At 45.5% G+C, this 26,480-nt stretch overlaps 1 protein-coding gene across 5 annotated transcripts in view; it reads right to left on the bottom strand.

Moving 5' to 3' along the window:
- Zbtb40 (zinc finger and BTB domain containing 40) overlaps positions 1-26,480 on the bottom strand; it is a 72,555-nt gene that overhangs the window by 19,658 nt on the left and 26,417 nt on the right. For 3 of the 5 annotated variants that reach the window (XM_027399750.2, XM_027399752.2, XM_027399751.2), the window contains exons 2-10: positions 21,434-22,184; positions 20,683-20,816; positions 9,898-10,060; positions 9,203-9,345; positions 4,903-5,095; positions 4,616-4,696; positions 3,111-3,247; positions 2,039-2,240; positions 1,369-1,502 (exon numbers count right to left, since the gene is read on the bottom strand). In XM_027399750.2, coding sequence (XP_027255551.1) covers positions 1,369-1,502; positions 2,039-2,240; positions 3,111-3,247; positions 4,616-4,696; positions 4,903-5,095; positions 9,203-9,345; positions 9,898-10,060; positions 20,683-20,816; positions 21,434-22,121 — 1,875 coding nt within the window. In that variant the 5' untranslated portion in view covers positions 22,122-22,184. The remainder of the gene's footprint in view (positions 1-1,368; positions 1,503-2,038; positions 2,241-3,110; positions 3,248-4,615; positions 4,697-4,902; positions 5,096-9,202; positions 9,346-9,897; positions 10,061-20,682; positions 20,817-21,433; positions 22,185-26,480) is intronic. The other 2 variants (XM_027399753.2, XM_027399754.2) reach the window with 1 other exon arrangement.

Here is a 26,480-nt window from a genome sequence, read left to right as displayed (position 1 = left end):
TCTAAATAACCCTGATGCCCCTGGAGGCAGGCAGGAGACTAATTAGTGAGGCTAAAGCGATCAACAGCAGAGGCCCCAGCTCTGAAGTGTGCAGCTCTCTGGAGAGAGACGGGCAGATGAGCCTTGCCTCTGGAGCTCTGCAGGAACGTGTGCCGCCTTCTTCCCATCTGAGAGGCAGACTGAGGTGGGGCTGTTGCCAGTGGGGATGGTTAGAAACCTGCCCTTCTGTCTATGTGGATCAAAAGGACATTCCAGGTGCATCTATGGTTTAATTTTATGTTCCTTTATTAGCCTTCCCTGTTGGAGGTGTATATATCCAGATCTGGACATATCTGAGTCTTCCTCTCAGCCCCCATCTAGACTTTCTGGGATGCTGGTCACATTGTGAGATGCTTCACAGAAAATGAGCTGGCACTATTTGCTCCCCACCCCCATTTGGGCAAAGCTTTGTTCTATCTATGTTTATCTTGGCTCTTTCAAGAGGCCAGAAGAAAACATGCAATAAGACCAACTTCCTTTATCTGAGCCCAGCTACTTCTGAGAACATGGTAGAGAAAGAGTCACCATTTCTCCAGCTACTCTAAGCTTGGAAGTGTCACCGGCTTAAATTCTGGCTTCACTGCTTCCTCACCAGTGTCCTGGACCAGAAACACAAACCACTTACTAACCAGCTTCCTAGACTGGAAATAACTATTCAGGCCTGGACTCTTCTGTAGAGGGAGATGACATCACCGGCCACTTAGGGCTGGAAAGCTAAAGAGCAAAGGCGTTCTGCTGTGGAATATTATTTTAACAAGGCAAAGGTGTGTTACATTTAAAGTTTACGCTATGGAATAGTACTTTTAACTATGAGAAGCCATGTTACATTTGTTGATGCTGCATTTGTTTAATTATGTAAAGATATGTTACATTCACTTCACTTTGTCTGTCTAAGGCACCTGATTGGCCTAATAAAAAGCTGAATGGCCAATAGGTAGGCAGGAGAGAGACAGGCAAAGCTGACAGACAGACAGAATAAATAGGAGGAGAAACCTACGCTCAAAAAGAACAAGAAGGAGAGAACCAGGGAGAAAGGAGGGAGACGCCTGGGGCTAGCCAGGAAGCCACCAGCAAGCACAATTTACAATATAAGAGCTAGCCAGAGCTAGGTCGAGCATTCATAGCTAATAATAAGTCTCTGTATCATGATTTGGGAGCTGGATGGTGGCCCAAAAGCAAAAGCCTATACAGTGTTCTGAAGAGCTAGCAGAGCACTAGGCATGCAATACACATGCTGCAGAGAATGAAGAAGGCTTCAGGCATCTATCCTGCAAAGTTCTACAGAATTCAGTGACCCCACCAGCCTTTACCCACTCCTCCACTCCCCACCTCTTTGACAATCTCAGCCAGGTGCTCATCCTCCGAAGAGAAGTGTTTGAGCTCTGTCATCTGCTGGATGGCCTCTGTGACCAGCTTGCTATGCCTCAGGATTGCTTCCAAAACAGTGCTCTCTGGGGCAGTCACTGAAAGAAAGGGAGACTGGACACTCAGCCAAACCACGAGCATCATGCTCTCCTTCACCTCTCCACTCCACTCTTCACAAAGAATACATGTCATCTGTCGCTTCATTTGGACTAGGAGTGAGAAAAGCTAACCACTATAGCCAGAGCATAATAATGAAAGAGGGCTTGTCAGCACCCCCAGCCCCAAACACAAATATCCTTGTATTTCCTTTGACACATAAGCCTTTGTGTGTTTTTACCACCTGATGTTTCCATGTGTGCAGATGCTGTGCCATGTTTGAATCAGGACTCGCTATCTAGCTCCTCAAACACCACTTTTCTCAACACATTCAAAACCCTTTCTTCTTGCTTTCTTCAAACACACATACCTTGTTCACCTATGGTCACCCCATTGTGCAGAAGAACACGGAAACTTACTAGCCATTGCTTCTCAGAGGAGGGACACAGATGGCAACCATAAGAGAGTCCTCTTATTTCCTGGGAGTCAAGAGTTGTCTCTATTGGGGCAACACCAAGGCAGAGCACAGACAACTCACCTGCCTGGAAGAAAGCTCCAGCACCAGGCTCCTTTCCTATTTCCTCCAAGAGCAGGTTCAGCGGGCAGGGCTGGGTCTCTTGAGCTACTAGCAACAGCTGCCAGACGGCTGTTGCAGAGAGAGACTGCCTTTCCAGAGCTGCTGACATCAGGGAATTGAAGCCACCTGAGCCAGAGGCCCGTTTCACGAGTGTCTCCATAACCTTCAAGATGCAACACAAACATGGGGGTAAGAGACTGGTCCTGAGCTTGTGGCAAAACAGTTAAGTCTCAGTTCTGGGTTCAGGTGAATGTGTTGTGGGAGAGGAGGTCTTTTCAATATTCACCTCTCTCAACCTGGGAAACTTTTAAAATCAGATTTACTTTGTGTGTAAGGGGGCAGGGTATGGAATCAGGGACACAGCCTAGTAGTAGAAATAGTAGAAAGCTTATTTAATACACACGATGCCCTGGGTGTGTTAATCCTAGCTCAAAGTCTCTCTCTCCCTCCCTCCCTCCCTGCCCCCCCCCCGTGTGTGTGTGTGTGTGTGTGTGTGTGTGTGTGTGTGTGTGTGTGTGTGTGTGTGTGTGTGCGTGCGCGTGCATGCGCGCGCTTGCGTTTTTAGGCAGGATTTCACTGTGCACCAAAGGCTGGCCCTGAACCCATAATCCTCTTCTCCTACCAAACCTGACAAAGTTTTCTATGACGAAGTTCTTTGTTTTTTCTCATGAATGCTTCCCTTTATTACTGTAGAACTATGCAGTGCAAAATACTTAGAAATACAACTCTTTAGGCCAATGAGGTGGCTGAGGGAGTAATGGCACTGGCTACCAACTCTAATGGCCTCGGTTTGATCCTTAGACTCTCCTGATAGGAGAGAACTGACTCCTGCAGGTTGTCCACTCTACAAACCAAACAAACAAAACTTTAAAAAAAGAAACTGCAACTACTCTATCTGGCAGTCACTCTAAGAAAACGGGTCACCTTCTAGTTCTCTTTCTTGGTATTTCTCAACACAGTGGTGTATTATGTATTTATAGAAAATGTAAATGTGTGTGTATACATAGCCATATTTTCCCTCCTTCCTGCTCACCTCTCTGTCTCCAGGGGCTAAGTTCTTCACACGTGAGATTGCCTCTAGTAGCACCTGGTGGTCTGTGAGAACCTCAGACAGGTTTTCCTGGTACTTTCGCAACAGCTCAGCGCCATAGTCCTCAGGGCTAGTGTGGGCTGTAAGGACATCAGCACACACAGTCCTCAGGGCTAGTGTGGGCTGTAAGGACATCAGCATACACAGTCCTCAGGGCTAGTGTGGGCTGTAAGGACATCAGCACAGCAATAAGGCCTGATGCACCAGAAGCAGTCAGGGCTTCTACAGACAACAAGAGCCACAGACAAGTGAGAGAGAACAACAGCATGAGAGCTGTTTCTGCTACAGAGTGGAGGCCCATGGATAGCCCTGGGCCGCGCACACACACACAGCATTCAGGTCTCCTCTGGTCTACACAGAATCACCTGTGCCTGGTAGAAGCCAGGGACTGCCCAGCAGGCGGGTAATGAGGCTGAGTTTTCGAGAGGCTCTGAGGTATAGATTCAGGGGGTCTTCCTCACAACGCCCAGGGTAAAGGATCCATGTGGTGATCCCAAATACCATTAGCTACCAGTCCAGGCTGTGCCCAGGAAGAGGTGTGCTCTTCTGTTCAGATGCCCCCTGAGACCATCTGTTAACTACTCCTTAAGTGATATTTCCTTAAAGGAAAAGAAAACACAAGCAATCTGCATAAAACTAAATTCCTTAGTTTATACATAGTTTTGTTTTTATTTTCCTCTTTGACTCAGTAAATCTACTTCTGGAAACTAAGCCAAAAACAAAACAAAACAAAAAACCTGAAGGCAAAGAGCCATTGCCGTTGTAGAGCCATGATGAAGATACTGACTTGTGAAGACAGTACTTAGTATTTGCTGAGAGCCTACTATATGCCAGGTACTTCACTAAGAGTTAAATAGATGTCATTTCACAATAGCCACAATAATGAATGTGACAGGGTACAATTTTTACACCTGTTCCAATGAGGTTCATAAAGTAAAGATGCCTTAAAGTCAAACAGCCACAAATGCACCATGGCTTCCAGGCTTCCTATTATACCATATCTGCCCAAATCAAGGCACGTGTAACATACCATGCATAGCTGTGTGACAGAAAAGTACACAAGTATCAAAAAAGATTGGAGTTTCTAGAGATGCAAGAGGATCCTTTGATACTGTTAAAGGATCGATCATACAACTAGGTAATCTATGAACATGAGCACACATCTCAACATCAACAATGAAGGACTGGGGGAGTAAAACAACAGCTTATTTTCTTCATTTTTTGGGAACTGTCCCACTTTGTATTTGTATATGTATATAAGCTGGAGAAAAGCTGTTTCCCAGAAAGCCATCTTGGTCCTAGATGCTCTGGGTTAGGCAAGTAGTTCCAGCCGGCTATGAACGGAAATGGGCTCCTTCCCCCAAGCTGAGGGACACCAAGGAAGCTAACTTGGGGACTGTGGCACACAGCTGGGAAGGGGGCAATCAGGATTTGAATTTGCCACTCACATCCATCCACAGAGTCTGTTGGAATGCACAGCCTCCTGGATCCCTCTATCTGTTCAGTTTCACAGGTGACCCCGGCCAGCCCTGCAGGAAGAGGGTCCATTTATAAGCCTGAACCACAGAGACCCTCCAGCATCTCAGATCCCAACCAATCTGACAGTGAACTTGCTTCGCAATGCAATGTCATTCCTTAACACAGCTCCTCTTCCAGGCACGGGCCAGAACGGAGATGTAAGCTGTGATTTTCTGACAAGCAGCTCCTGTCTAGAGACTAAACAATTAACTAGTACCTGTGGTGCCAGGTGACTCTGCTACTTTCTGCAAATTCTCCAGCAGGAGGCCCAGGTTTGGGAATGCTGTCCTCACAGCCTGGAGGAGTTTTAGCAGGCTCTCGGCAGGCAGGGTCTTCTCTTCAGCCATTCTGTGTAACAAACTCTCTATTGTCTCCTTGGGTGTTCTGCCCTCACAGCAGTTCAGAATCACCTGCAGGGGCATGCAATCAAGCAGACACTGTTACCTCAATTCAAAATGGATCTAACACTGCCGGGAAGCCAGCAAGAGAGCCTTACCACATGCCCATCTCCAAGCCTCCACAGTTGGCCTCTAGAACTACTTTTTGTCATAGTCCCTTCCTTTTTCTGTTTTGCTTTTTCTAAATTTCAAACATTCTCCAAACAAACATCTCTATGAAACTTCCCCAGCAGCAAGCCCACATATAACTTTTGCTTCCAACAGTTTGCACTTTTTTAGAAACAGGACTGGCCTGGTACTTGTTATATAGCCCAGGCTGGCCTTGAACTCATGGCAATCTCTTGCTTCAGCCTCTTAACTACTAGAGGTACAGGTATGCACCAGCACAGACAGCTGAAAGTCCCTCATGCCTGGCAGATGTGATCCAGGAAGTAGTGCACAACTGACCAGCTCTTTGGGTCCTGTCTGCTTGAGATGCTGAGACACAACAGGCCGGCAAATAACACTGTTAAAAGGCTTTTCTATCTTTGTTTTGTATTCAATTCTGTTTATTTACTTCTACTTTATTTGAATACTAAAAAACCTTAGTCTCTGGCTAAAAAACAAAGTGTTCTTTCAGATTATTTTTCTTATGTTTTGTAGAATCTTTTGTTTGTAGAGACCAGGTCTTGCTATGGCTGCCCTGGTACTAACTCTGCAGCAGAGTTTGGTCTCAAACTCAGGGAAATCCCCCTGCTTCAGCCTCCTGAGTATTGAGGTTTCAGTGTGTGCCCCTAGGCTTTGTGGGTTTGTTTGTTTTGTTGTGACTTCTTCTCTGTGTGTATACAGGCCTGCATTCCTATGCCCCCTCCCCATGCTCTGTGTATGCAAAGGCCAGAAGAAGACACTGGGTGTCCTGTCCTGTTCTATTAACTTCTATCTTGTTCCCTTGAGACAGGGTCTTTCCGTGAACCCAGATCCTGGCTTGCCAGCCCCAGTGATCCTCTGCCCCACCCCCAGCACTGGGGCTACAGGCACACATGGCGACTCTGCCTGTTTAGTACATGTGTGCTGGGATCCACACTCAGGTGCTCATGCGGCTGTCTCACCCACCAGCCCAGCCCCAGCCTCTCAATGGCCCCATGTTTCAGCTCTACTCACAACTCAACAGTCCCACTCCCCTTGATCTTTCTTGGTTTGTCAATGGATTTTATGAGCAAAAAGGTCACAGGGCTCTAGGAAATAGGTTGGACAATTAAACATGTAACAGACACTTTCCTGTTGCCATAGAACTACCCCCTCCCATCTCTCTGTCTCCCCCTCACCTTTCTCTTTCTCCTCCCTCTCCCCCTCTGTCTCTGAGACAGGGTTTCTCCATCTAACAATCCCGGCTGTTCTAAAACTTGGAGATCAGGCTGACCTCAAACTCAAAGAGATCCACCTGCCTCTGCCTCTCCAGTGCCGGATTAAAGGTGTGTACCACCACTCCCTGGCATAAAACTGTTTCCTCTAATTTTGGTTGTGAGCCTAGCCTCTGATGGCTGAGTCATCCCTCCAGCCCTAGAACTATTTCTTAATGGACTGTGGTGGAATAAGCATACCATGGCTCTTACAGAACCAAGAGAGCAGGATTACTTTGGTGTATTCGGTCCATGGATCCACAGCAACTAAGCTGTGAGCCTTCCTCTGGGAAATGCCTGCTCTCAGGAGACAGTTAAGCAGATCAGTCATAGAAGCATGCCAGCAGCTGCCATTATCAAATTAGCTCCGTTATAAAATAACGAATTGTGCTTTAAAACCAAATTGTCTTTCTACATGTGAAAGGAATATGTGTAAAATAATCAAGTTGTCATATTCCTTGTTAGTCATTTTTTTCTTTGGATAAGGTCTGATACTAAGTGAATCATAATTTAAAATTTGAGAGCTTGTATTTAAATCCTGTAATGACTTCAGTACCCACCCTTCACTCTGAAGCATCCTTCTGATGCCCAATGAAACAGCTCAGGGATGGCTCTTATGGCCAGACTGACCCAGTTTGTACCCACTACTAGCTATTCATGCTGTGTGACTTTGGGCAAGTTACATGATTCTTGGAAGCTCACTTTCCCCACTTGTGAATGCGGATACCCACACCAACGCCTGCACTGTCCTTCTGAGGAGCCTGTGAGATGCGGCTGCTGCTTACAGAGCCCGGTAAGACTGTTAAGGACACAGATGCTCCTTTCAGAAGCATGCTGCTATTAGCACAAGCCTTCTGCACAGTGGTGACGATGCTCTCAGTGAGCTCAGGCCCATCAGAGCCTCAGCCTTCACAAGCTCCCAGTTCTTATGAGCATGGTCCCTGTCCACGAGATTACAGAGCTGCTGGGGAGGACAACAGTCAGGACAACACTTTCAGCCCATAAGCAGTAAACAAATAGCAACTATAATAACTGCTATGCTTATGCCCTTAAGTAAGAAATTCTACCTTCTCATTTTTTCACAGAGAGAACTTGAGGCTTTTACAGAGAAAGCACAAAAAGCATAATTTCATAAAAGAAGTTCTGAAAGGTCTGATAATTTTTCCCCATGGTGCCATGACACTGTGGCCATGGATTCAACATTCACCTCTACAGTGGGCTTGGCTGGGCTGCTGAGTCTTCTAGCAGCTGCTGCTGTGGCTGTATGACCCCCGCTTAAGAAGAGCTGCTGTGATTTGCAACTAATTTAAGTTCTGCTCCAGCCTTTTTTGTCAAGTAAACTGAAAGTGACAGAAGAAAATGACAGTGTGGTCTATCCTGCAGCAGAGCTTAGGGCTGGGGCTGGTTCTACCTCTAAGTGCTGCTTTACAAGATAATGCAACAGCTCAAAGTCCACTTTCAGCCTAGCTTGTCAGGAAAAGGCTGGGAGAAATAATCGAACGAAATCTCTCAACAGGGAATCAGAGGCTTCTGGTGCAATAAGCAACTTACTGAAACTGAGTGCCCAAGATTACACCTAATCTGAAACCTCAGGAGCAAAAAACAAGCTCATTCTCCACCATATTAGCATTGTCTCTGAATTTTACAGAACTTGAAAACATCATCAATTTCCAAACTATATTTCTGAGATTAGAAGCTTCTTCCCCTAATTGTCGGTCTGCCAGGACATTCGACCTAAGATGACTTAGGCAGCCTGAATCTAGGACCCAGCCCACTATGAATCCTGTGCTACCACACCAACGGTTTAGAAACATCTCTCCTGGGCTTCTAAGTCATCCTCTCAGTTTTAAGCAGTAATGCCACGAAAGTTCTCTCTCCCGACCCCTCCTTCTAGACAGCCATATTTTTAGCACAAAGTTGAAATCGATAACACCAACAAATACAGTTATCTAGTTGCCCTAAGAAGTCATGCCAGCAGTTTTATGAGGGTTTTAGCAGCTAGCTGTTGGGAGAATAAACTGGTGTGACCTTCCTGAAGGGCAATTTGACAATGTCCACGAAGACTTTTTACACTCTATTCTAAAATTCCATTTAAAAAATTACTCTAAGGAAATAATATCTAGAAGTCTGCAGAGCTTTGCCTACAAGGATGTCCTCTACAACATCATTTATAACACCAAAGTATTGGCAACAAATGCCCAAGAATAAGAAGTGAATGAGTCACGGGATGCCCATTAGAATATAACAGTGCTCCCTGATCCCTAAGTGCAGACAGAGATGCGTGGTAGCAGAGAAGGGCCATGAGTTTTTATTGCCTCATCCCAGGACTCCAAGGAGACAAAGGGAAGCACATGCTGCTAGCAGGATCCTCTCAATTTTTAAAAAATGTATTTTTGCTTGCTTTCTTTTGTATCTACATATTAACCATGTATCATTTCTATAAATAAGAAAAACATCCTAATTACAAATGTGCCACAACATTCAACTCTTGCCACAACAGCTTCCAGTAAAGTCAGAATCCCAGCCGCAGGAGTGCCATCTGCCCGCCCACCTGCCCAGTGGCCATGCTCTGCAAAGTGCACGGTATAAGCTACGGTGAGAAACAGAATGGAACATGTGGCAGGAACCTCCAATTAGCCAAGGTGATCACTATGCAGAAGGTATCAAAATATCGGAAGGCAAAGGCACTAGGAACAGGCTCTGCGGCAGTTCAGAAGGGGCACAGGCTTGACACAGTTACCCTTTTTTCGGAGACGGGCAGGAATTCCTCCTTGGCTGTTTCCAGGAACTCCACAATAGGTCTGAGCTCTGTTACACACTGGATCAGGTCCTCTTTGTGTTCCAGTAACAGAACAGACAAGGTCTTTCCCTCCCCTGTGCTCCCTGGGGGAGAAAGAATTAGAGACACACAAGAGAAGCTAGTCAATTTGAAGAAAATGACAGCGTGGTCTGTCGAGAGAGATCTAACAGAATAGTAAAGTGCTTCGGTGCACCTGAATGCAGAATCACTTTTGGAGAGGAAAATACTTTATTATTCTGTTTAAACTCTATGAAAGGAAAAATGTTTCATTTATCTGTCGAAATACAAAGCTTCAGAGCCAGCCAGAGGTTAACTTCTGGTAGGCAAGGCCACTGCTTTGTACCTAACCCAAATGAGAGCAACTTCAGCCTTTAAGTGCTGGCAACGAACCAGTCACTTGAGGCGCTGCTTTGGACATTCGGCTTTTTGAAAGGCATGAGGACAGTGACAGTAGCCTCAGTTTGTTGAAGTAACAGTCTAGATAGAGCTGAAATGGAGACTCACAGGAGGCCTGTTCATATTTAACATGCAGCTTCTGGGATAGCACAAGAGCCTACATGAAAGCCACCAACGATACACATCCCTGGCTAGAACTCTAAAAGCTGGGTCACCCAGGTGGCCGAATGCCCTCCTACCTTCTGGCTGAAGCTGAGACACCTTCTCTGCAGGCATGGACTCCTGGTACAGTCTCATCAGACACAAGGCCACCTGCACATCCAGGCTCCCATCCTGTACTTTGTCCAGGAGTCTCTGAAATGCTGAGCCTTCTCCTTCATCCTTAAGACATCCCATTATGGTCTGTTAACCAAATACCCAGGGGGAGAGAGAGATTAATTACCCGCAAGAACAGTATCTATGGCGTGAGGGCTCTGACAACTTGACCTCACACCTCTCCATCAGCCCTTCACCTGCACCAGCTTGTAGGTATAGCAACTCAACCAGCTCAGCCACTCAGGCACCCAGTCCCATCCTCTAGCCCTCCTTAGGAGCCCCACAGGCCCAATTCCTCTCTGCTGGTCCTCCTCTGTACTGGACACACATGCTAGAACTGTCTCATTACTGCTTTCTCCTTGGAGACTTTTGGAAGGCAGCAAACATGCTCCCAGGACTCTACGGCCTCGACAAGAAGAAACCAGTCTGCCACATAGTAGCTGTGCAGTATATTTTTAACAAATGTAATGCACTTCTTGCCTAATTAGACCTTTCTGAATCTACGGCACTGGATATTTCTCAGGTGAAGATATCTGAATTTCAAATTGAATGAACTGTCATTTTACTATTTGAGAATGCAATTAAAACCTTGTGAGTTAGGAAAAAAGAATACTTTAAGTCATTTACATTCTGAATGATAGACTATTTAGAAAGACACGGGCCTTATTACTTTTAGATATATTCTGTAATAAGGCTAACAATGTGTTGGCTTATAGGTGCCAGCTGTCAGAGAACATGATTCACATATTAATTACCCCAAGGTGACGGCTGCTCCTCCTTTAGAAAGGAAAAGTGTCAAAGTTTCTTCTGGAACCAACACTCACACACAGCCTGCCTTGCCTCTCACCTCACACTGTCTAACCTTCCAATAGCATCTGGCATCACTCTGCCTCGTTACCAGTTTCCTAACATCAGTGACCCTGAAGAACTATGGTTAAAAACCCGTCTTTGTGGCCAACCCCTTTCAGCTTTCTTCCAAATCTATTACCATAACAGATCTAAAACTGGTCTAAAACATTATTTTCGAGGAGACAGGGAATTGTCACACAGCCCGGCTAGCCCCAGCCTCCTGTCAACCCTTGTTTCTTTCCCTGACAATCCTTTAAAGAGGCTTGATCTCCAGCCCTCTTCTGATATAGAGCCACACAGACAGGCCTTAGATTCCAGGTCTCAGGGCCACATCCTTGACTATTTGAGATTACAGTAAAGTATCAGCAACCCAGTGTCAAAATAAACAAAACGAACATACCTTTCTTTGATCTAACAGAACATCTCTTATGTAAATGGGAGGAACACCAATGGGAAGGTAGAGTTAATATTTCTATTTTAGCAAAAATTTGTTTTGAAAAACATGAGGTCCACCAAAACGTAATTCCTTCATACAGTTGCAAGTATACTTCTTATAGTAACCTTTAAAGGGGGTTCCTTATGGATTTGGTCATCTCTAAAAGTAAACCTGGACAAAACCTAGTTTAATAATCTGCACTTCCATGGCTAAGAGCACTTGCTGCTCTTGCAGAGGACCAGAGTTCAGGCTGTAGCATCTATGATGGGAAGTTTACAACTACCTGAAACTCCAGTTCTGAGGGAACCGATGCCCTTTCTCTTCTGGCTTTTGCAGGCATCAGAACACATACTGCATGTGTGCAAGTGCACACACATTTAAAAAAAATCCACATAAAGATTTTATAAATAATTTCCATTAACCTTAGGTAACATATCATCTACTTTAAAAACAATGAATAAGAAATAAAAACATCAAGTGAATGCTTTAAATCCCCTTTGTCCAAATTTAACCCAACTTCTCATGCTTGTTGTTAGTTGGTCTACCATCTCTTTAGAATACCATTCACTGGTAGCAATAGGGGACCTGAGGTCAATATACAAAACAGCTCCCAAGACTTCTGCTTGCCGGTGAATGTGACAGTGTAAGCATTGACATGCTCTGCTCAACTGCTGCCTCTCTCTGCCTTGCTCTGGGAGATGCAGGCTACCATGTTTGAACTGCCCTAGGGAGAGATCACTGGGAAGAAGGGACAGATCCAATTGCAGCAGAGTGTAGTATGAAAGCATACCTTCTGGAACCTGCTAAGATCCTGGGGAGCTGAGCCCAGAGATAACAGTAGCTGGCTGACACTCCAGCTGCAGCCATGAGAGGCTCAAATCAGGGACCAGCCAGGTTCCTGACCTGCAGAATCTGTGGGATAAGGCTGCTGATGTCTCACATAGGAAGAGCTAGCTCACAGTCACTCTCCACTCTTAACACCCCTGGTAAACACATTACTTCCTCCATTTTTGCTTTTCATCCCTCCCTTCCTTTCTTACTGATATCACACAGTCTCCTTATTCTACCCCAGGCCAGGCTGTTTCCTTTGTTCACCTACGGCTCTCTGAATAGTTCACATTCTCTCTGGGTATCCACTGTGTCTGGCATTATCATCTGAGCTGTGGGGAATGGAGCTTCCACCAGCGGTGGCTTCTGAAGTGCTCTCATCTGCTGTCTCTCCCTCTGCAGAACTACTCAGCAGTGAAATTAAAACATTTGTTAACTTCATTGCTCAGCAGTGGTGCTGGGTGACCACCTGGGAGGAGAAGCAGGAGTGGGCTGATGACAGGGCAGGAGGGAACCGTCAGCTGTCTGGACAGCCCTGCTCTTCACTCCAGCACTGACAGGGCATTCACAACAGAGCTGGCCCTCCAGGCTTGCAGGTCCCCTTCTGTAACAGCAGTTCTGCCTAGACAGAAGTGCCAAGAGGGTACCACATATTGTGCAGGGCTGCTACCATGTAATGGAACTCCATGATCCCAAGTAAAATACAGCCTTGTCACTAGGGCCAAGCTCTTTAACCAAACACTGCAACTTCTTTGACTCGTAAGGGGTTAAAAGTACTTCAGTAAATCCATGTCAACGCATGTTCACACAAGTAGTCAAAATTACCAAGTAAAATATAGGTAGACGTATTTAAAAATGAGACAGTTAGGAAAAAGATCTAATCTGCCCCTTGACTCAAGCCTTTTCACTGGATTTATGTGCTCATCTCAAGTGTTTCTCCCTAGGACCTTCACATTTGTTTGGGTGACAATCTTGTGCACTCAGGCCCTCCCTTCCATGCTGAGGGCCAGGAGATAACAGTAATGATAAAGATGGGGCTGGAGTGTAGTTCTGGGGTAATGTGCCTGTTTAGCATACATCAAGGCCCTGCTCAATTGTTATCGCCAAAAATAAATGAAAATAAGCTACGACACAGACCATAGATCTTGGACTTGCTGTCTACTTTAATTCTCATGCTATCCCAGGATGCATTCCTTCTGCTATTCTAGAGGAGCACTGGAGAGGCTAAGGTCACAGGGCCTTAGCTTACACAGCAAGCAGAGTAGTGTGAATGAAACACTGGATACATTCAATCCATCTGCACTGGATGCAACTGGACCCACCAGAGCCAGTCACTGAACACTGAGTAGGACACAGGCAATGTGCACACCATTCTTCCCAGTCTATGTGATTTCTATGGAGACTGGGACACAGTGCTCACACAAAGTTTAACTGAACCTCTCCCTACAACTGCAAGCCTTTGTAGGGAGCTAGCTGTGTGGCCCAGACTTGAACAGAGAAGATCTGGAAAACTGTAGACCTGTGAAATGAAATTACTTGCTCTGAGAGGGTTACCCCAGCCAGTAAGCACTATCCTTAGGACGAAAAGCTATACCATGCTACAAGGCAAAGCAATGCCGCCACTGAGAACATCAGATTCCCAGAGGAGGAAGCTAGCTTGCCTTTGAAATTCAGCTGAAGGAGAATGTACGCTACCTGGTCTCCAGCTCTGGGAGTCTTTCTAGGATGTCAGATTTGAAAGTGAAATAAGACAGCCTAGAAATCAATAGTGGAGAAGTTAGCTTCTTATTTGTGACAAAGATCACTTTGCTATACACACAATTAACTAAAAGCAGGGACGTGGCTAGGAATAAAAGAAGACAATTAAAAGTTATAGTACAAATTAAAAGAAAGTACGGGCTGGATTGACAGGTTTTACTCAACCGGAAAGTCACTACTTGCTTTCTTTAATGGTGGTGGTAGTTAGACTGTGCACAGTCTGGCAGGAGATGCCACTCCCCCACCCCACACCAGTCCCAGCAGACCTGTTGTGATCAGTTCTGGCTGTGGAGCTTCCCTGGGTTCCAGCACTCTGCCTGGATTGTTTCAGCAATCACTGCTTAGGGAATGGCTTTGCCACCTTTAATCAGGTAGCTTGGGAGATAAACCTATCAGGACACCAGGAGCCCAAGTCCTCCCTAAACTCAGTCCAGGTCATAAATACACCTTGCACCTGTCTGTTTCAACCAGAAGCCGGTGCTACTCATCAGTGGCAGCAGGCCTCAAATGGCACACACACACACTGGGAGTATTTTTAATGGTGTCAAGTTACATCATGATGATTAGCCCAATTAAAAAAAAAAAAACAATAAAACATTCAAAGCTCCTTGGGGGGCTAAAAATGTGAGAACAGAAAAACAGCAAAGCCAATGAGAAAAGTCATACCCTATAGTTGTACTAGAGCTTAAAATACGCACTGCTCCAGGGAATAGTTCTTGAATATGCTCATCACAGAGGTCTTACACCAGGACTCCCACCCAGGAGCTGGTTATATTTGTGGAAGGATGTCTTCACCATGAAGCACTCTGTAAGGATAGGAAGCAGGGTTGCCTGGTTCATACCAGCCACTCACTGAACACCTGCTGAATCAAGGGCAAGCAGAGTGACACTTGGAGAAAATGGAGAGTCTGTGGCAGTGGTTCTTACCCATCAAAATGTTGCTTAAGACCATCACTAAACACAGACATTTACATTATGATTTGTAACAGTAGCAAATTAGTTATGAAGTAGCAACAAAATAATCTTATGGTTGGAATCACCACAACATAAGGAACTGTATTAAAGGGTCACAGCATTAAGAAGGTTGAGAACCACTGCTCTATGGTCTCTTAGGACACAGTTCTCTGCCATCACTCACTACAGGAGTCTGGAGGTCATTAACTTCAGCAGTGCTTCTCAAAATGTGGTACACAGCCAACAGACACCAGATGGCAGCCCACAGAGGAACCTGTTAAAGGCAGATTCCCAAGCTCTACCATGACCTAAGAATGAGACTCTCTGGAGGCTCACATCTTAACAAGTGTTCTAGACCATATGGAACACACCATTGTTCTAGAGACAACAAGCACTTTGTCTGAGACCCCACACCTGCAATTCAGGAGCCTAATTCCACTCAAGAGCTTGTTACCTTTGTGAAAACATGCCCGACAGATTAAGCCTAGGGTCACATAAACATCTCACAAGTCAGTAAAGCATACAGCACTAGGACATCATAAGGCATTCAGTGAAAAGGGAGCACTGAGGCTGCTTAGGCGAGCACTGAGGCATTTACAAACCAAGACAGCAGTTGCTACCTACTGAGCTCCTGCTGTGTGCCTGGCATTTAATAGAGATACCACATAAATAATCCTAATTATGTGATGATGACCCTACAAGGTAGTACCTGGTGGCATGCCCATTTTATAAACTAAGAAACCAAGCCTTATAAAGACTAGGTTGCTCAAGGTCACAAGGAAGTAGTAAGCCAGTTAAATAAACTATTAGTCTTGCAATGGAGCATTATCCCAGCAAGAAGAAGGAATGAACAGACAATAGCATGGATGGGTCTCAACAAAGTATGTTAAGGGAACATATGTTAAGGGACCCCCCAGACTCCATTTATGTAATACTCTAGAAAACACAAACTCATCTAAGTAGACAGAAAACCAGTCAGTGGTTACTTAAAGCCTGGCTCACTGGGATCAGATAACTGAATGTGTGTGAGGGGGTGGGGTGGGAGAGACGGTATTACATAAGATGTGGCAACAAAATGTTTCTGAACATGCAACAGTAAGAAAATCAAAGTTGAAATCAAGCAGGTAATAAATCTGTGGGGTTTCTGGCAGTGCTCCCGTGGTCTGACAGTTCGACTTCACCAAAGCCTTGGTTCTGAACCCATAGTGTGTACAATTTGTTCTGCACACACTGGCATGCCAGGAGCGCCTCAGCCATCAGTCAAGACTATTGCTTCTGGGAAACTACAGGGGTTTTACTGCTCTCACCAAGTTCACTTCAAAGACCCCTAGTGGCTCAGGCCCCAGGATTTCGGCCCAGGACCGAGGCAACCCCAATCACCAGGCGGAGGCGAAAGCTTGATGCAAAAGCTTGATGCAAACAGCAAGAGGCTTTATTTGCAGTTGTTTAACAAGCTAGCCCCATCAGCTCAGGCCTTTCATCCATCCACAATGGCGGATGGCTGGGGAAAGACCCCAAGAAACCACGGGACAGAGATCTTATAGGGCAGTGTAAGGGGAGTGTCTAGGGGTACGCACAGGCTCAGGATTGGTGTGCCTCCAGGCTTGGAGGACTTGCCCTGAGTTGACTGGTCAACTGTTTGTTATGGCCCATAGGACCACCCAGGGCAGTTGCTATGTTCTGTATGTCTCTGCTGTGCACTTGTCCGTAAAGCACACCCAGAGCCATAAAGCACAGCACCACCAGCTAACTTCTGATTGGTTCCCTTGCCACGAGGCAGGCATCTGGCCTCCTAGTGACCAAGGCAAAGTCAGGCAAGCACCTATTAGGCTGTTATGGCTGCCGAGATGGGGAGCTGGTCCCTTCACACTGCTTACAGAGACATATGGTTTATGGGAAACAAAGACTGAACACTTTCCTACCATCATTTCTCAGCATGTAAGTACTGAATTAGTGCATTTTGGGTTGTGCTGTGCTAGAATGCTTGAGTTCTCAAATTTCTGTTTAAATTGTTGACTTGTATTTTATTTATTTATTTTTTTTAAAAAGTGTAAGTAAATTTTGTCTTGAGATTAGAACAGAATTTCACATCATTTCTGAAATGGCCTTAAACATACTTGAGCCATTTTGTGTGAAGCCCAAGTACTCATCAGCTCAGAAAATGCAAAGATGCTCTCTGCATTCTGTAGTATCAAATATTTAGCCAAAGTCTAGTTCTTGACATAAAAATAGACATCCAACTCATTAGTAAGGAAATCTGCTTTTGTGTGTAATAAATGACAAAATTATATGTACACCAAAGAATTATCTTAAAATAAATTTCTTGATGATTTATTATCAATAAATGTTGGATTTGCCTATGTTAGACCCCGGGAAAACTCAGGTATCCGGGGTCCCAGGCCACGACCGCGGTCACCCCAATCACCAGGCGAAGGCGAAAGCTTGATGCAAACTGCATGAGGCTTTATTGTAATTTAATGAGCTAACCCCATGTTAGCTAGGGTCTTTCACCCACCCACCATGGCGGATGGCTAGCAAAGACAGCTCGAACCCGCTGTGTACAGATCTTTATAAGAGAGCATAAGGGGAGTGTCTAGGGGTATGCACAGGCCCAGGATTGGTGTGCCTCTAGGCTTGGAGGGTTTGCCCTGTGTTGATTGGTCAACTGGTTGTTATGGCCCATAGGCCCTCCCAGGGTGGTTGCTATGCTCTGTGTGTCATTGCTGTGCACTTGTCCGTAAAGTACACCCAGGGTCGTAAAGCATAGCGCCACCAGCTAACTTCTGATTGGTTCCTTGTCACGAGGCAGGCACCTAACCTCTAGTGACTAAGACAAGGTCATAAAGCACGTATTACTGTCATGGCTGCCGAAATGGGGAGCTGGTCCCTTCACCTATCTGTTTTATATATCTGCATACCCAGGGTCACATAAAATTTCTCAAACAAAAATGGACTGTGAATAGAAAAGGTTGAAGCATCTTGACTTAGGGAATAGGTGAACAGAGGGATGGTTTACCAAAGGCCATGAGAAGATTTGGGGTGCTGCATGTCCACCTTGACCATGAAAATGGTTCCTGTACATACATTAAAACTTATCAAGTCGTGCATTTCACTGCAGCCAAGCATGCCTCTCCAGAGCTGGCTGAAAGGAATGAAAGCAGAACCTGGAACAAGACAGCTCCCCAACCCTAAACCTAACTCAGCAATTCATTTTTTGCAATGATGGGGATCAAATCCAGGGCCTTGTGCTTACTAGGTAAGACTTGTACCGTGAGCTACATCCTCTGTCCTTATATTTAATTTAACCTTATGTTCTTAAAGATTGTTTCCTTTTGCTTTCTCAAGTCAAAAGATGTATTATGGGCTATAGCAGTTTAAAATACAGCCACCAATTGATTTTTAAAGCTGGTACTCTGACCTCTAAAATGGAGGAAGAAATAACATAAGCCTGTAATGATCCCCAGCAGTGACTCAGGGCTCTTCTAAAGCACTCTTAAAGTTACTGCCATCAGAAGATTAGAACAAGAATTAAAACAGAAAAAAAGGAAGTGTTGAACAGATCCACATAAAAGATACATTTTTTATAATTTATTTTTCTTTTATGTGTGTGTGAGTGTTCTGGCGGCATGCATGTATACACATAGTGTTTGTGCATAGCATCCACAGAGACTAGTTATGGATGGTTGTGAGCCTCCATGTGGGTGCTAGGAACTGAACCCAAGTCCTCTGCAAAGTAGGGAGTGCTTTTAACCACTGGGCCATTTCTCTGGCTCCTACAAGGAGCATTTTTAGGCACAGTGTTAACCAAAAAGGGCACAATTCAAACATATGCAAGTATTACTAATCTGAACACTGTTGATCTAAGGAGTGATGTTCCCAGGGAAGTGGAGAAAGCCCTAAGGGAGGAAATGAAGAGGTGTTCCTAGGAGTTACCAAGGTAACAAAAGAGAACACGCAAGTACAGAAAATATAAAACCATAATGTTCTTCAGAGCAACTAAAGGATTTACAACTTGAATCCCCTCACCGCCAGAGAGACATCAGGGTTACCCAGCCATGTAAAAAGTATTGCTCTCAAGGCAGAGATTTATGACCATGGCTAACTATTTACTAATATGGTTAAAATCAATACTAAATCTTCAATGTTTTCTAAAATATAACCTACATGAGCCAGGCAAACAATGGAATGCTGATAGGCATTTACTGACAGAATTAGCAGTCAACAAGCCTATAGCAGCAGGGGACCCGCATTCCCACCAGACGGGTCAGCCTGCTGGAGGGTTCCCTGCCTAGCTCCCAGCAGGTTCCCCTGAGGAAGCAGGCTGGCTTCTAAGTGCCTGTGGAGTGAACCCTGCAGGGTCAGGTGTGCAGAGCACAGGTGTGGATGGGTCTCAGTTGCCTTAAAACAGAAAAGGGCAGCTAAGAAACAGCATGACAACCATCTGGCAGCTTCCTGTCAGGAGATTCCTAGCGTGTTTACACACATGGGTCTCTTCCACCTGCTGGAATCAGGGTAACTCAGCAGTGTGCAGCTCTCTAATGTCAGAATTCCAGCTGAGGGTGTACTCCGAGATAAAGTGCTTACTTTATGCACATGAGGTAGGCCCGGGCTCTATCCTCAAGACCACACATACAGTCAGAATCCTTGGATTATCATTCTGGCTGAGTTCTTATGGGCTCTATGCCTTTACCAGGCTATTTTACCTCTTTGTATTCTCAGCCATAAAACAAGACAAAAAAATAGATCCATAATTTTTGTGAGGATTAGATGAGATTAAAAAAAAACAAATGTCTACTATTGTTTTGATGGATGGATGGATGGATGGATGGATGGATGGATGGATGGATGGAAGGAAGGAAGTGAAGGGACCAGCTCCCCATTTCAGCAGCCATAACAGCCGAACATGTCCTTGTCTGACCTTGCCTTAGTCACTAGGAGGTCAGATGCCTGCCTTGTAGCAAGGAACCAATCAGAAGTTAGCTGGTGGTGCTATGCTTTATGGCCCTGGGTGTGCTTTACGGACAAGTGCACAGCAATGACGCACACAGCATAGCAACCACCCTGGGAGGGCCTATGGCCATAACAACCAGTTGACCAATCAACCCAGGGCAAGCCCTCCAAGCCTGGAGGCACACCAATCCTGAGCCTGTGGGTACCCCTAGACACTCCCCTTATGCTGCCCTATAAGATCTCTATGCAGACTCTTCGAGCTGCCTTTCCTAGCCATCCACCATGGTGGGTGGATGAAAGACCCGAGCTAAAATGGGGTTAGCTTGTTAAACAACTATAATAAAGCCTCATGAAGTCTGCATCAAGCTTTAGCCTTCGCCTGGTGATTGGGGTGACCGCGGTCCTGGGCTGAGATCCTGGAGGCCTGAGCTTCTGGGGGGAGGGAGGGAGGGAGGGGAGGAGGGAGGGAGGGAGGGAGGGAGGGAGGGAGGGAGGGAGAGAGAGAGCATTCATAACTAATTTGTGTCATGATTTGGGAGCTGGTTGGTGGCCCAAAAGAAAGCTTGGAAGAAGGCACCATGGTGCAAACCTGAAATCCCAGCACTTGGAGGCTAAAGCAGGGGATGTTCAAGGCCAGTCTGGGTTACAGAACAAGGCCCTGTCTCAAAAAAAAAAAAAAACAAAAAAAACAAAAAAATTATTAAATTATTAAAAAAAAGTTGGTTTCTCATGGGGATCACAATACAACTTCCTTTTGGAAGTATACTGCTTAGCAGTCTTTCAAGAACCTTCTTTTGGGAAGGGAGGGAGGTCCTTTCATTAGGAAAAGTAAAACCCTAGGTGTTTTGCATTTTTCTATTTCTGCCCTGTGAGGGACACCGACGTGGATTCCTGAGATGTTGAACCTAGAAAAATGATGCTCAGAGGCACCTACCTCCTTCTGAGGGCCTTTAATCTCTGAGCATTCTTCCAGTCTTCTCAATATGTCCTGGGTGAGCAAGACTGCATTTGAGAAGACACTTTCATGTTCTAGCAGGAAATTCAGCTGGTTCTGCTTCCTCTCATACTCTGAGTGAAGAGCAGAATGAACAGAACAGGGCTTTATTACTTGAAATGATGAAAAAGCATTTCAGATGAGGATCATTAGTCCGAGACTGCCCTGCCTAGCACATGATGGATAGATAAGCAGGACGCCAGCATTTCCAGGCTTTTTCTCCATACATCATCTGTCTGGTGACCGCCCTGGCGAGCTCTGGGAAGCTGGACACTGCTGGACATTGCCTTTCTGCTCTGTGCTCACTTCAACTTTCAATACCAAAACACCAGACAGTTTTAAGAGAAGAGCCTAGTGAGAGGCCGCAATAAATTGTGTTCTCCTTCCTAATGGTGACCTCTGGCAAACTATCAGTGAAACAAAAAATCTGCAGAGCATGGTGATACATGCTTGTAATCCCAGCACTTGGTAGGTAGTGGCAGGAGGATTGCCATGAGTTAGAGGCCAACCTGGTCTTCATGGTTCAAAGCCAGCTGGGGCTCTATAGAGGGACTTGGCCTCAAAATATCAACAACAAAACAAAGAATTTAAAAAAGAAAACCCACCAAATACTGTAATTGACAATAGAAGTATGAATTTCAATTAAATATAAATTTAGATGAAATGAAATACAAAATCAAATGATTGTTACCTGTTTCTGTGTTGGCTTCCTTTGCCTCACTTGAGATCTGTCCAACAGGAGAAAGGGAACATACTTCAGCTGTATGAGGTGTTACCCCTGTGATCTCTGCAGCCACCTGGACGATGGGAGGATCTGAATTTATCTCTTGGGTAGCCACGTGAATTATGTCCTGGGTCTTGGCTTTCTCAGGGCCTGCTGTCGTGGTAGAAACTTCCAGTGAAGAAGAGGGCTCCCCAGGGCCATCAGAAGAAATGACTTCTACTTGAGGCTTCTCTGAATCCTTGCCACATGCCTCTGAGGACAGCACTGAGATATCCCTTACCACCTGACTCTGGACAGAGCAGTTCACAAGGTTGGTCAGAAGATTTTTACAACCAACAGCCACGTCAAACATCTGCAGGCTATCTGCTAAGGAGATGATCTTAGAGAAGTTGTGCTTGCCCACAGGGAGCTTGCCGGTATATGTCATTTCTAGCAAGAGGGCAAACTCCTCAGGGCTCACCACAGATGCGTCAATGGAGATGGCATCTGTGCTATCCAGCAAGGTTTTAAACAGGAGGCTGGCCGCCGCCAGGACGAGCTTATGGGCCCTGAAGTAGATGTTGCCGATGGAAATAGTGCAATCACAGAACCGCTGCTCCTTGCACAGGGCGTAGAGCTGCAGCAGCAGCTGCTGGCTGTAGTTGGGGAGTTCCATGGTGTGGCTCCTTCATTGACTCCTTTCTCTTTCCCTCCAGATGCCACCTAGCGAGGATCAGCCCTAGAGAGACCCACAAAGAACTACATCAAACAAACAGGCATTCAGGAAAGGCCTAGTGGGAGATGCTCAACAAGCCAAAGGATTCACTCATTTGCAGCCCACTTTATTCATTCAGGGTGGCTCAATAGGGAGGGCCAGGGCCCCAGGACTCATGAGTTAGCAATAATTATAGTAATAATCCCATGTGATTGGTTAGGGCCAGGGACCATGCTTAGTGTCCTGCGTGTATGGTCTCACTTGCTCCTCATGGTAACTTCAGAGGAGTCATTTCCTTCCCCATTCCACAGAGTAGCTGAGCGAAAACCAGTTATGGAAGGAAGGGCCTGTCATCACTACAGGCTGATCTGGAAGCTGTAATTGCTCTGCTGTATGCCACTCCTGCCCCCTAGGAGTGCTGGCCAGCAGGAGGGACAGACATATAGACACAGACTGGAAATAGAATGTCCCAGTACTCAAGCTGTCATAGCACTGGGCAAGGATCATCACCCTTGTACACACTTGTCATTTGGTTCATGCTTCCACTGACTCACTGGCCAGGCTCCCCTGATTCCTTTGCTGGGCATTCCTCATCAGTTCTCCAGCTCAAGCCTCCTCTAAATTCCTGGTGTACACTTCCAACATCTGGTATACCAGCTTCCTGGTGTTCTTTTTTCAATGTCTCCAACTGGAAACCTAAAAGGCTTTTGAAACTTTATGTCTCTAAAGCTCCATGCCATCTTCCCCATTTCCCAGAAATCCTATCCTAACAGCTCACACCAAAACCTTATAATGGACTAGAGATGGCTCAGTAGTTAAGAGCACTGGCTGTTCTTCTAGAAGAACCAGGTTCGATTCCCAGCACCTATGTGGCAGCTCACAACTGTCTGTTCCAAACATCAGTTCCAAAGGATCTGGTGCCCTCTTTTGGCTTCCAAGGCACGTGGCACACAGACATTCATGCAGATCAAATACTCATAGATATGCAATAAAACAAACAAACAAACAAATCAATAGTTAACCCCAATGCCTGTGTTTCCTCATATACTAGATCTAATCCTTCAAACCCCAAACTGGCTCTACCTGAAATATATGCAAATCCTAGTACCTCTTATTCCTTCATGGCCAGTCTAAGCCACCATCCCCATTTATCAAAATTTCTACAATAATCTCATAGCTGATCTCCACGCCTCTGTCTGCCCCACTTCTATTCAACAGCCAGAGTGGTCTATTTAGCACACAGTCAGAGCCTGGCATTTCTTTGCACAAATGCCTTAAATGGCTTTGGTGTCAGATCAAAGTCAAGGTTTTCATAATGAACTGCACCAGCCCTTCATAATCCAGCTGACACTGGCTGCCTAACCGCCTTTACATTCTTCTCCTCCGCCCTCAGCTCTAAGTGCATACTGTCTTCCGTGCTGACCTAGGAGCATATGAGGTACACTTAGGCCATTGGGTCCCTCACATCCCTGCCAGGCTGGCTCTCTCACCTCCACCAGCAAGGGCCACATAGGTGGTGCATTTGTAATCTGAAATGCTTTGGAATCAGAAACTATTTCTTTCTTTCTTTTCTATTTTTTTTTTTTTGAGACAATGTCTTTCTTTATATAGCCCAAATTGGTCTGGAACTCATGGTCTTCCTGCCTCTGCCTTCCAAAGTATAAAGATTATACTTTTTTTTTATTTATTTGAGTACTATGTTTATATTTAGGGGCCTGCCTTTAAGTCCCTGAAGGCAGATGTTCCAAATACCAATATATCCAAAATATTTCCTGTCTAGATAGACCATTTCCAGGTAAGAACACATGGCCCACGTCACTGCTCTCACATCACCCTGCCCTGCTTTCACCTATCATGCATCACCCACTGGTGTATGGTGCTCTGGTTGTGCCTTACCGGTCTCCTAGATAATACCTAAGTATTACTGGGAGAGGATCTTTACTAGCTGCTGTCTGTGGATGCTTAAAATGCTGCCTTGCATACATATTGCTGGTGACCTGGTAGAATAAAACACCATTAGAGGGAAATGTAATGATAGGGATTTCAATATGCACATAACAACCTAACTTTGGAAAGAGGAGTCCAGAAGTTGGAGTAAAACTTGGAAGAAGAGAACTGGCTGATTTGCAGGTAGGTGTGTGTGTGTGTGTGTGTGTGTGTGTGTGTGTGTGTGTGTGTGTATGTGTGTGTGTGTTTGTATTCATGTGGGTGAATGCTGATGTCAGTTTACTTGGCCCACGAGTTTCCGGGTATTTCACTGTCTCCACCTTCAATCTCTCCATAGAAGTACTTATTATGCTACATATTCAACTTTTATGTACATTCTGGAGATTTAAACTCAGGTCCTCATGTTGTGTGGTAAGCATGTTTACACACCGAGCCATCTCTCCAGCTCCCCGACCTGCATCTTAAAAGATGAGGAAGTAAGAAGGGCTGGGGGCTAAGACAGTGTGTGCAGGGCAGCCTGCAGAAGGCACACAGGTAAGAAAGCATCCTTTTGGTCAGGAGCAACACTGGGGTGGGGGAGTGGTGGTAGAATATAAAGTAGGGGGCTGGGAGAGTCAAGAGATGGGTCTGGAGAGGCACAGAGTGATGAATAGGCCACATGGAAGAACCTGGGTGCTCTTAAAGGCAAAGGTTTTTGTAGTGGAAAGTCACATGGTCAGAGATGTACTTTAAGTATGTTGTTTTAGTAGTGCTGCTGTTGCTGCTGCTTCTCTTCCTCCTCCTTTTTGGTTTTTTGGTTTTTCTATGTAGCCGGGGGGGGGGGGGGGGGAGGGGGTTTGTCCTGGAACTCGCTTGGTAGACCAGGCTGGCCTCAAACTCACAGAGATTCACCTGCCTCTGCCTCCCCAGTGCTAGGATTAAAGGTGTACGCCACCATGCCTGGCTTCAGTAGTGTGTCTACAGAATTTAAGGAAGATAATTTAAAAGGCAGACTCTATCATCAAAGGAGATCCAAACAAACCAATGAGGGTCTTCAGCAGAGGTGGAGACAGAAAGGGGAGAGTCCTAGTGATTTAGGAACTGAAGGGCATGAAGGAAGAGAGAAACAATACCCCAGGTCCCTAGTGTCAGTAAGCAGGGTGCTGACAGGAAGGTCCACATGACACTGGAGGAAACTGGAAGTGAGGGTATAGCTCAGGTTTGGGTTTGTGGATTCTATAGTGTTGATAAAATTATAGCATCTCCAGAAAGCAAGGGAAGGGTAGAGAAAACTCTTCTTTATAAGAAGAGAGGGAAATAGTAGCTGTCTTTTTAAACAATCATGGCTGACTCTCTTTTTACCCAGCACTAGTTTTATTTTTCCTGATACCTGAAACAGACACATAAAAGCAGAAACAAACATATTTGGAGTCCAGGCTCCACTGTGCACATGAAGGGCTGATAATGCACCACCATCCTCATAATAAGCTGAATGACGGAAAGCCTTGATTAGAGAAGAGACCACTGTCTCCCTAAGATGGGTGCCAGACAGACACTGATGATCAACTGACAGAGAACAAGGACCCAGGGTACCAGGCACCCAGTCACAGGGTACCCTGAGCACTTTCCTGAGCTCTCCTTCCTGGAGCTCCACCAGCACCCTCACGGTGACTTAGATCCACCTGTAACTCCAGTCCCAGAGGCATGATGCCCTCTCCTGGCTTCCACGGGCACCAGATACAAACAAGGCACACAGACACAGATGTAGCCAAAATACTAGCACACAGAGTAAATCTAAAAACAGGTACAAAGTCATTTCCACTTCTGGCCATCCACACGTCATCCATGCCATGGTGGCTGGCATTTGTTAATTCGTACAATTGTTTCAGTTTCTTCAGAAGGACCACCATGAGCATTTAGCCCTACCATTGGGGTACAGGCTATGTTAACATCTATGTTCTATAAAGGTACATGGCTGTCTGTGGTGCTTCATGCCTGCAACCCAGGCAGTGAGAAGGTAGGGGATCACCCAAGTCTATACCAACTGTTAGGCCAGCCAGGGCTGCACAAAAGCCGTAAAGGAGAAAAGTCCTGTGTGTTTCTAAATGCATGGACAGTCCCCAGGGCTGAGTGACTGAAGTGACAGCCGCCGCAGCATGAACAGCATGGGAATTTGTATCATCTCATGGTACTTGTAGCAGAAGAAAAAAGCTGCAGAATTTAAAAAAATTTAAGCATTGCCTATGGGATCTTATGGCCAAACTAGTATTTTTACCAACAAGAATAATAATGTATTAAGTTGGGCAGAGTAAAGACAAATCAAATCAACTTGCAGGATCTCTTAAGAACAGTAACACATTTTTATTTATATTTATGCTATTTGAATGGGTGTTT

This window comes from Cricetulus griseus, chromosome 2 (genome assembly GCF_003668045.3).
Source record: "Cricetulus griseus strain 17A/GY chromosome 2, alternate assembly CriGri-PICRH-1.0, whole genome shotgun sequence".
NCBI lineage: Eukaryota > Metazoa > Chordata > Mammalia > Rodentia > Cricetidae > Cricetulus > Cricetulus griseus.
This window is presented reverse-complemented; position numbering and strand designations above follow the sequence as displayed.